Source organism: Alosa sapidissima, chromosome 10, assembly GCF_018492685.1.
Source record: "Alosa sapidissima isolate fAloSap1 chromosome 10, fAloSap1.pri, whole genome shotgun sequence".
Lineage (NCBI taxonomy): Eukaryota > Metazoa > Chordata > Actinopteri > Clupeiformes > Clupeidae > Alosa > Alosa sapidissima.
This window is the reverse complement of record NC_055966.1, coordinates 9,509,195-9,520,143: the sequence shown is the minus strand read 5'-3', so window position 1 is coordinate 9,520,143 and position 10,949 is coordinate 9,509,195. Positions and strand designations below refer to the sequence as shown.

Here is a 10,949-nt window from a genome sequence, read left to right as displayed (position 1 = left end):
CAAAAAAAAATGTGTCGCCATAGTTTCAGACAATTGTTTCAGGAAATATTTTGATGTGGCAGCAGGTATTATCTGTTGCGGTATTGTTTTGTTTTTAGGTCGTATGTGTTCGAGCTGATCTCACTGTCATTGTCATACGTCTTTAAGTGATTGTTTTTAGAACAGTGACGCTGCTGTCTAGATTAGCCCCAAAAATGTGCAAAGTGTGCAGCAGGCTGCTTTTTACCAGTGAGACGTGACCAAACAATGCTGTCCCTGGTGATGAAGACTGACTGCCCTGACCCCAAAACAATGTGTCGTGAAGAAAACACAACAGAAAGACCCTGACGCACACACTTCTTGTTTGTTCTTGTTGCAGCAGAGATGGACGGCTTGTCAGAGCTGTCCCCACCGGGCCCAAACCACATGAGCTTCAGCCAGCAGCCCATCCCGGGCAGCACAGCCGAGCAGTCGCCCTCGCCAGTCACGCTGCCCCATAGCGGGCAGGCGCCCGGCCGTGCCCAGCTCCCCGGCCTGCACCCGGGCTTGGTGTCCACGCCCATCAGCCCACAGCTGGTCAACCAGCAGATCGTCATGGCACAGATCCTCAACCAGCAGTACGCCGTCAACCGCCTGCTGGCCCAGCAGTCGCTCAGCCAGCAGTACCTGAACCACCCGCCTGTCAACCGCTCGCTCAACAAGCCGCTCGACGCCCAGGTCACGTCCAACACCGAGGTGTCGTCCGACATCTACCAGTGGGTGCGCGACGAACTAAAGAGGGCAGGCATCTCCCAGGCTGTGTTCGCCCGAGTGGCCTTCAACAGAACCCAGGTAAGGAACGAGAAATAACTGAAAAGTGTTTATTTTTTGATGTAATCCATATTGTTTAACTACAATGTAATTATCATTTGTTACTTAAGTTTAGTTTAATTTAGTAAAACTGGTTTTCCTGTGTGACACACTGTCTGAATCAATTCTAGGGGGTAACAAGTTAACATACCCCCATTTCTTGTGTACTCAAAGCACAGCACTCCATAAACCTCAAAACATTATAGTTGCCTCATTATGTAAACTGTAAGTGTATTGACAATTTATTAATTGAGAAAGTATAGTGTTCTATAGGCGCAAGAAGTATCTTTACAGTGTTCATGTCACCTCACGTATGGTTTATCAAGATCGTTGCCCAACACCCCCCCCCCCCCTCCCCCCCTTTTTTTTTGGGAACAAACAAACAAGTGCCCCAGTGGGATGTGTCACCAACGTGTTTCCGTTTAGTCAGCAAGAAGGGCAGATTGTTGTCATGACAAACAGTGGACCGAGACTGTAAGGTATTATGGGTAGACGTGGGTGGTGTCCTGTTGGGAGCTCCATTGTCTCCGGTTTAATAATGGCCTCTATAAAATCACCATCAACTTAAATGAAGTCAGCACTTCACATTTCGAACGTCAAACACAAAACACTCATGCTGTTGCATTCTTGCACAAGGAATCAGGCAGAATGCATAGGCACGTTCGTTGTTTTTGCTGCACTGTTTACTGCCAAGCCGTAAGGATCTGCGCACAAGACAAGGCGGACTTGCTGACGTGCGCCCAGGTCAGAGCTAGGCCTGCCATTACTGGTGAGGGCAATTATTAGAACAATCTCGACTTTAGTCTCCTGCTGAGACTCGAGCGCCATGACAACTGTTTACCCTCATCAGGTGAGACAAAGAGAGAGACCTACCTGGCAGGGTGCCACAGCAAGCAGAGGGTTGGAGGGGGGGGGGGGGTGGCAAGCGAGCAGGCTTGGTCATGGAGCGGCGCGGAACAAAAAAAAAACACAAAAAGAACCCATGTGATTCGAGTTTTAGGAGAGGAGGCCCGAGAGAGAGAGAGAGAGAGAGAGAGAGAGAGAGAGAGAGAGAGAGAGAGAGAGAGAGAGAGATAATGTCTGAAGACAAGCAGCGCACTTTGTGGGGGGAGGTTCGCAGCAAACCTCATTACTGCCTCCGCGGCTTTGAAGTTTTGTGTGAAACTGATAAAAATCTATTGGAATCAGTGAATGTGTGTGTGTATGTTAGCCTGCGTGTGTACACGCAAGTGTGTGTGTGTGTGTATGTGTGTGCTTATGTGTGTGTCAAGTGGAGGGAGCAGACAGTTATGTTTTTGTGCAAATTGGCAGCCTCTCCATTTATCTGTGCGGTAAAGAATTTGTGATGTGCTTTTCTTTTCTTTTTTTTTTTTTTGGAGAGCTCTTGTAATATTTATTGTGCGTTCCTCTGATGCATTTTAATGAACACAGCTTGTAACGACATGTTGAGGCGTTGACTTTTTGCAGGCTTGGTGGCCTTAGTGATGATCCTGGAGCAAGATGGGGGGTGGGTTGGAGCGGGGTAGGGGTGAGGTAATGCAGTAAACCTGCTTAGGAGCGAATATAAGACGCATGACGTGTGGATCCTGATACCATGATCAGCATTAACTAGCTCTGCAAATTCCATGTGATCCGATTCACCATATCAAGTGAATTAATCCTCATTTGTTTCACATTGGACCCCAGCAACTTAGTTTTGATCAGAGAGTGATTGTGAAATACCTTCTCAAGTCTGTGTTTAACTTTTGTTCAAACGCTTAATCTCTTGAATCCCAACTGCACAATGAGGAAAAGTGAAAATTGATCTGTTGGAACAGTGAGTAAATTGGGATTGAAATGAGTCAAGTCTTAGCAGTAGCTGAACTGGGGGCTACTCACAGACTGAGGAGTGGGCTCTGCTTGGTGGGTTTATGTACTGGACAAATCAGTTAACACACTCTCTCTGTCTCTTTCTCTCTCTATCACCCACACATATACAAACACACATACACACAAAAACGCGTGCACACATGCACACACTCTACACACATAAACTGACATCGGAAGTCCCTGCAAATATAGTTTTTGCACTGTAGCAAGTTCACCACATTTGCATTTACCTTCAACATCCTTTAAGCTGTAGTGGCTAGCTAACTAGCACTGCTTTGAGATTGCCCACAAATCCCTCAGTGGTTGGTTAAGCTCTCAGAACCCCCTGAAAGCTTTCCTTGTGTTAAGAAAACAACACAAGAGCTTACAATCATAGTAGATGATTTAGATGACATTGAAAATGTATTTCATTGAAAAGAGTATGGCTCTGCGTAGACTGTTGTGTGTTTTTGAGGAAGACATTTCTACCTCAGACTGCATCCTTTCCACCACACAGTGCTGCTGCTCTGACAGGAAAAACCCACCAAGACTTTCTTTCTTCTAAACTCTAACTCTTTTCTCTGTCTTTTCTTCATCCTATTTTCTCCCACCAATTTCTTCTCTCTCTCTCTCTGTCTCCCTCTATCTCTGTCCCTCTCTCTCTCTCTCTCTCCCTCCCTCTCTCTCTCTCTCTCTTTCTCTCTCTCTCTCTCACTCTGTCTCTCTTTTTCTCTCTCTCTCTCTCTTCGTCCCTCAGGGCCTGCTATCAGAGATCCTGCGTAAGGAGGAGGACCCAAAGACGGCCTCCCAGTCTCTGCTGGTCAACCTGCGTGCCATGCAGAACTTCCTGCAGCTGCCCGAGGCCGAGCGCGACCGCATCTACCAGGAGGAGCGCGAGAGGAGCCTGACGGCCGCCTCCGCCATGGGGCCCGCCCCTCTCATCAGCACCCCGCCCGCCCGGCCTGTGCAGGTACACCACGACAACGATGCCCCACTTCCACGCTCTGACCAATCCTATATGATCAGCACCACACCCGTCTGGCCCGTAAAGGTACACGGCATCACCTCTGCACTCATATCAGACCCGTGTCATCTGCATCCCACCCGCGCAACACTCACAGGCTCGCCACAGTACATATCAGAAACCGTCATGGGAATAAAACTCACTTTCACACTCACACCAAAACCTGTACCAGTTGGCTAACGAGCTACACCAACATACTCTCTGAGAGCACAGTCAGATACGATAGCACAGTCAGATACGATAGAGCTGTCCACTGATCAGAAAGATAATATTGTGGAACCCATTAAAAGGAGTCCTTGAAAATGGAATCTTCTTGAATACACCAGGAGCTGTTAACCTTTTAATGAACAACTACATGAGCAAAGAGTGGTACGGCTAGTCATCATAGTTTAAAGAGTGGTATGGCTGATCATAGTTTCCATGGCGTTTTCTAAGAACACTTCAAAGCTAATCAGATCTATTATCTTATGATTACGTTACGTCAATCCAAACCTACAAAGCTGAAGAATATCCATAATAGCCTTCAAAGCCACACATTAAAAAAAAATCTAATATTCTCTCAGCTAATTCTCATAATATGCTCATTATCATTGATAATATATACAAATATTATTGGTCATATTTGTTATTATTAGATATAAAATATTTTGATTTGAGTAAGACCCATTGAAACTAAAGCCGCATGTTTTTTTTTAAGGACTCGGTGACACTGTGGTTGTGAAGCCTCAGAGCTGTGTGTTGCATGCTGTGTGTGCCTGTGCCCCTGCCAGTGTGGCTCCTGGTGACTAACTGAACTATTGCCCATTTCCTCTCCTGGTCGTACAGGAAGAGAGAGCTGTGTGTGCTGACAAAAAAGCGCCCCCCTCTTGGGTGACTAAAGCTCAAAACACCCGCTCAAGTTCCTCCCTCGCGCCAACTGCCACCCACTTTACCTCGGTCATCCCGTAAATCACCAGTCGCCCAACATTTCAGCAGGGGCCCGAGCCGAGAGAAGTGGTAACTCCTCTCTCTCTCTTTCTCTCTCTCTCTCTCTCTTTCTCTCTTTCTCTCTCTGTCTCTCCCTCTCTCTCTCTCTCTCTCTCTGTCTGTCTCTCCCTCCTCGGAAGCCCACTTAAAGTGCAGTTGAGTGCATCTTTGGTGGAGGGGAGACAAAGCGGCTCTGTGTGTTTGCTCTGCTGAAGAAGGGGCTTTCACTGGGGATAAAGAGCCTCACGGTGCCACTGCGCCTTGGACAGACAGACAGACAGACAGGGCCCCATCACACAGAGAGAGAGAGAAGGAGGGAGGGGGAGAGAGAGAGAGAGTGAGGGAGGGAGGAAGGGAGGGAGGAAGAGAGAGAGAGGTGAGAAGGGGATGAAGACAGACCAGAGAGAAATAAAAAAAGAAGGAAAGAAGGAGGAAGAAAGTCATGGTGTTTGCATGGAGCCGTCAGACCCTAAAACTGCCTCCTCTGTCTGAACCCTGCAGACAGTCAATCACTCTCAGATGGAGGCATCCGCCATGATTTACACGGCACTCCGTCATGACACTGACAGATCCTGCAATTATGGCAAACATGCGCCCGCATGGGGCACTCTGCGCTCCCCTCGCAGCCAGAGGAAGAGGTGCCCAGACCCCACGCCTAGGGCACCATTTGCATGAGCCACACCTCTTGCCATGATGCACTGCATCGACCTCCCACAGCCATTCCCAGGTGTAGAAGCAGCCACTTTGTAAGGCCATCGTTTCACCCAAAGAGCACATACCTTGCATTCTAGTCCAATGCATGTACCGTCAGTTTATTGTTCTTGAACTCTAAAGAAGAGTGAGTGAGAGAGGAAACAGGGCAAGTGTGATACAAGAGAGGACATTAAGTTCTTGGCTTCGCTCTGACAGACCCACAGCGTTGGTGTTGTGACGAGCCTGTCCCATAAATCAAGCAGGGTGGCAATCGTGGAAGGGCTGGGAGGAGTTTTATGACTGTCATAAAAGCAGCTGTGGAGGCATGTTTCCCACATATGTAAATGGAGCATCGGATGACTTGTGCAAGTTTGTGCACGTCACTGCCCCCCCATCTCTCTCTCACACACACACACACACACACACACACACACACACACACACACACACACACACACACACACACACACACACACACACCCTTAACAATTAGATCTGGTCACAAAATAACTGGCTGCAGACACTCGTGCTTTGTGAGCCAATTATACCTTTCACTGGGTAAATAAATGAGGGGTATTTAGTTTTGTTGAAAATGTGGCAAGGCCTCTTTATCCAGAGGTGTTTTCCTCTAACATGTCAAAGCAAAAGCATGCTTATTATGCTTTCTTTTTTTAAGACTGATGAGGCACTACAGAGGGAGCAAAATGATTTAGGGAAAAAGTTTTTTCCGAACCGTTCCTCTTTTTTTACCAGAGTTGAACATTCGCAGAAGTCGTGGTACGAAATTGGTTATATATAAAATTTGATGTGAGAAGTAAGTGTGTTTGTGTGTATGTGTTTCAGCCGAGGAGAGAGGAATGTAACAATGTGAGACCTGAAGACTGGAACCCGAGAATTCCTGTAGGAATCTCACCTGTGAGTAAATCACCCAGCCGCGTGACCAATAGGGTAAACATCTCACTCACTTCAGTTGAAGTCACTTTTTCTAACATGTTCAGTTATGTTGTTTTTTCCTGTCACATTTCTGATGTTGACATTGAAAATAGCTACTCATAACTATGTGACTAACATATACTGTAGACATATCCAGACGTTTACCTTTTGTACTTATGTAAAAAGAAAAATATATGCTCAGAGCATTTTACATATACAATGGTCTTGCATTCCTATGCCTGTATTTTGAAAAAAATGTAACCCGACGAACGTTTGTCTGTGTTCGTAAAGCGTGCTTATCCCTCCCAGGTGAAGCCCTCCCCCCTGCCCACTGAGTGGAACGGGAAGTCGGAGAGCTGCGTGCTCAACATCACCTCCTCCATCTACGACGAGATTCAGCAGGAGATGAAACGCGCCAAGGTGTCCCAGGCCATGTTCGCCAAGGTGGCCGCCTCCAAAAGCCAGGCAAGTGGCTGCTCATTGCTCTGTCCACTAGTTTCTACACTCAGCGCTCAGTGAACATGACTTCCTTCAGGACCACTCCTAGCGACAGTTTACAAATCAGTAGAGAAGTAACAGTTATCTTTGGCAGAATGGCTAAGTTCAGCGGGTCTTCAGCTTGTGGTATGTACAAAAGTATCGTAGAGCAGCTTCAACACCCCCAGAACAAGCTGCACCAGCAGTAGATAAGATGTTTTTAAAAGTAAAACAAATAAACACACAAATGATACACTAATGAATACAAAACAGTCAAACAGTAATACAAACAAGATAAATGCAACACAGAAATACTCACACTAATAAACTAATAACTTCTAACTAATAAATGTAGTCAAATATAAGGTGGGCATGCAGCACACTCATTTGAAGGACAGCACAGTGGTAGAGCTGGGGTAGTGGTGGGTATTTGTTTGGCAAACTCTGCTGGCAAACTGGAATGACAGGGGACTGGTTTAGATGGACCACCTTAACTCAGAGAGCCACTGTGGTTGGCTCCGGTGAATCAGCTGAGCGTCAGCTGTTGTGCTAAACAGCAGGCAGATTGCTGTGGCCTACCAGAACTGCTGTATATTGTTCATAAATAAAACGTTTGCCCCTCCCGCAAAGTAGCGGCCATCGATCTGTAGAGGACTTGACTCCCAATCTGAACCGTTTATTTTTGAAAGCCCATTAGAAAACAAACTACCTCTGTTAGTTTTGACTTGCCTTGTTATCTGAGGAAAGAGAAAAGCAGAGTTTTCCCTCTTCAAACAATTGCTCCTTTTTCCCCCAGCGCACCCCCTCCTCTAGCTATCCACTATTAGTTTGCCAAAACTATCCGACATTTGCATTAAGCAAACATCAAACGCCGGCCCTCGCGCAGATAGAAGTGACTTTGGAAAAGAGGCTCATTGTTAAGCCTGTCAGTCTGTGCCTTGTGAGGTAATTTACTGCCATAATGACACATGTCTCCTTTATTGTGGGTTGGTGAACACCAGGTAGTGTTTCAACACAAAACAGGCGTGTTTATATTAGCTGGGTTTGAAGCTGCTTTTCTGCAACGTAGTTGCTGTTATCTTGTGCCGAGAATAACACACAGCTGAATGACGTTTTGTGTCGGCGAAATTGCCGACTGTTTAACTGTATTAAAACTAATTAAAGAAACGCGAAGCAAGCCCATTATTAAAGGTTTCATATATCCATGTGCTCAGTTGAAGATTTTCTGAATTGTATTTGATGGAGGGGGGAGAGCAAAAAAAGATTAAAAGGCCTAAATTATCTGAAAATATCAGTGGGTTTTCGCTGATTGCGCTGATTATAGTTCCTGATACCTTTGTTTTACCAAATTGCAGTTTGATGCACAAACCACTGTTTTTGTCAAAGGAGTTCAAAGACTAGCGAGAGAGGGAGTGGAATGGGTTGAGCGCGTGTTGGAGAAACGGAGCGAAGGCGCGTAGAGAGAGAGAGAGAGAGAAATAGACAGGGGAGGAGATGGGGGGAGGAGGAGGAGGCCGATGCATTAATTGTGAAGGGCTCCTTTTAGCGTTTTGTAAGAAAGTGTCATCTTGGAGGAGCTGCGGCTGGTAGGGTTGTGGGTGTGTGTGTGTGTGTGTGTGAGGGGAGCCTCCTCTCCAGGCCTCCTTCTCCACCACCACCACGGTTGCCGCGGCTCCTGCCGCCATCGCGGCGGTGGCAGCCCTCATTCATGGCTGGTGTGAATGTGAATTGAGCAGCCGATAAGAACTGTGCTAATTACGCAGCTGAAAAGGGGGCCTGGGAGAGCACTTATCTCCAGCTCCATCTCGTAATGTGCGCTCCCCGGGCAGCTGGTCCCCCCCGCCAGCCCCCCCCACCACCACCCCCACCCCCCGCCAACTCTCCACTCCATCACCACACTGCCATCCACGCAAACACACACACACACACACACACACACACACACACACACACACACACACACACACACACACACACTCCACCTCCAGCAGCAGCAGCCTCATCCGATCCCAAACCCCGCCACTCCCCGCCAGCCCTAGCCCGGGCTCCCAGGGGCCAGTGACTGGAGGTGCAGCCAGTGGTGGCGGGTGGTGGTGGTGGTGGCAGCTGCCTGCCTGCCTGCTGTGGGGAGAGGAGGAGGTTTATGAGCAGGGCAGAGTGAGGGGGGGTGGGGACGACCGGGCTGAGCCTGGCCTGCAGCCTGCAGCAGGCTGGGTGGTGGTGGTGGTGGCTTGAGGAGAGTTAGATGGGGGTTGGGGCGGGCGGTAGCCCTTGTGGGGCTGGCACGCGGCGTGTCCGATCGATTGGCATGGTGGTCTCAACCCCACCACCCCACCACACCCCCACCCCCCCCCCCGCCCCCGACCCACAAACCCACCCTCCTCCTCTTCCTCCTCCACCACCACCAAACCCCTTTTGCACTGTAGCTCTGTGCAGGAATCCTCAACAGCAGCACCAGCTGCACAGCCAGAGCCCTGCGTCGACCCCACCATCCCACCCCACCCCCCCCGGCCCCCTCTCTGCCTGCTCCTCCTGGAGAGCGCTGGCACCAGGGGCGAGAGCTTTGGCTGCAGAGCTGCTGAGCTACATGCTCCACCCGGCCCTGCCCCTCAGAGAGATGGAGAGACAGACAGAGGGGAGGAGGAGGGGAGGGTGAGAGGAGGAGGAGGAAGAGAAGAGGAGCAGGAGAGAGAGAACAGAGAGATGGGCGGAGTAGAAGGAGGCGGGAGGTGGGGGGCACAGTTGTGGTCTCCTGGGCTTCGAAGACTGTAGGAGTAGGAGTTTGTGTGTGTGTGTGTGTGTGTGTGTGTGTGTGTGTGTGTGTGTGTGTGTTCAGGGGGGTAAACTGGCATGTGTGTTTGTGTGTGTGTGTGTGTGTATGCATGAGTGTATATGCGTGGGGGATGGGTGCTGGAACGCAGCCATATCTTTGCCTCTCTGGGCTCATAACAGCAGCAGGCCTCTGTGCCAGCCTCTATCTGTTCTGTGGCACTTTCATATTCTGAGTAGCATTTCAATTACCTTGTCCTCCTGCACCAATATTCCGCTTAATGCAGCTGGCCCAATGGAAATTTCTCATTCACCATCCGTTGACACTTCCTATAGTACCGCACACCATGTTCAGGAAAATGATCGAATTTTAAATATCTCCACTCCAGAAATCATAGAAGCTCTCATTCAGATATCATCTGCACAAATATGTGCATGTGTGTGTGTGTGTGTGTGTGTGTGTGTGTGTGTGTGTGTGTGTGTGTGTGTGTGTGTGTGTATAAAGCCACTATAAGAGGAAAAAAATATCCCATCACACTCTCTTCATTTACAAATCAAACATTTACCTCATCCATGACCGCACCCCCCCCTCCCCCCTCCCCCTCCAGCCGCCTCCATTTAAGATGGTGTCAGAAGCACTCATACTCGCCCGCATCCTCTTAAGAGAGCTGTCAGGCGAGCAGGTGGGGGCCTCACTCAGCCTGTCACCACCAGCTAGTGGAGACAGAGAGAGAAAAGGAGAGACAGAGAGAGAAAAGGAGAGACAGAGAGAGAAAAAGAGAGAGAAAAGGAGAGACAGAGAGAAAAAGAGAGACAGAGAGAGAGAGGAAATGGAGAAGTATGGAGGGAGTTAAAAGCAGACGATGAGTGGAACTCGAACAGAGGAGAGGGTAGGGGAGAGATGAGGAGATGAGAAGAGAGAGGAGAGGGTAAGGAAGAGGAGGAGAAAGGAGGAGAGAGGAGGAAAAAGGAGGAGAGTGGAGAGAAAAGGGGAGGAGGAGGAGAGGGGTGCTGGTTCTAGAGGTGGTCGGCCCGTGGGGTAGAGAGAGGTGGGAATTGCCTGGGATCAGAGTCCCTGCTGTCATGTCGCCCTGTCGGGCTCCCCTCCTGAGGGCAGCTGTGTCCACACTCACAGCGTCCAGGCTGACCAGTCTCTCACACGGTCCGTGTCAGTTAGTCAGTCTCCATCTCCCTCTCCCTCTCTCTCTCTCCCTCTCTCTTTCTCTCTCTCTGCTCCTGTTACTCCCTCTTTAACCCCTTTTATAAACTCTCCTCATGTCTTTCACTCCATCTACACCTCCCACAGCCTTTTTTATTCCCTCTCTCTATGTCCATTTTCCATGTCCCCCCCCCCCCCCTCTCCCTCACTGAAAGAGGCTGTGGTAATTAGCAGGGCTCTAATGAGACAGAA

The 10,949-nt window shown here is 48.9% G+C and overlaps 1 protein-coding gene across 17 annotated transcripts in view; it reads left to right on the top strand.

The window, feature by feature from the left end:
• LOC121721501 (DNA-binding protein SATB1) overlaps window positions 1–10,949 on the top strand; it is a 52,841-nt gene that overhangs the window by 27,116 nt on the left and 14,776 nt on the right. For 8 of the 17 annotated variants that reach the window (XM_042108484.1, XM_042108485.1, XM_042108473.1 and 5 more), the window contains 4 exons: window positions 359–810; window positions 3,434–3,727; window positions 6,203–6,307; window positions 6,584–6,757. In XM_042108484.1, coding sequence (XP_041964418.1) covers window positions 359–810; window positions 3,434–3,727; window positions 6,203–6,307; window positions 6,584–6,757 — 1,025 coding nt within the window. The remainder of the gene's footprint in view (window positions 1–358; window positions 811–3,433; window positions 3,728–6,202; window positions 6,308–6,583; window positions 6,758–10,949) is intronic. The other 9 variants (XM_042108487.1, XM_042108480.1, XM_042108486.1 and 6 more) reach the window with 8 other exon arrangements.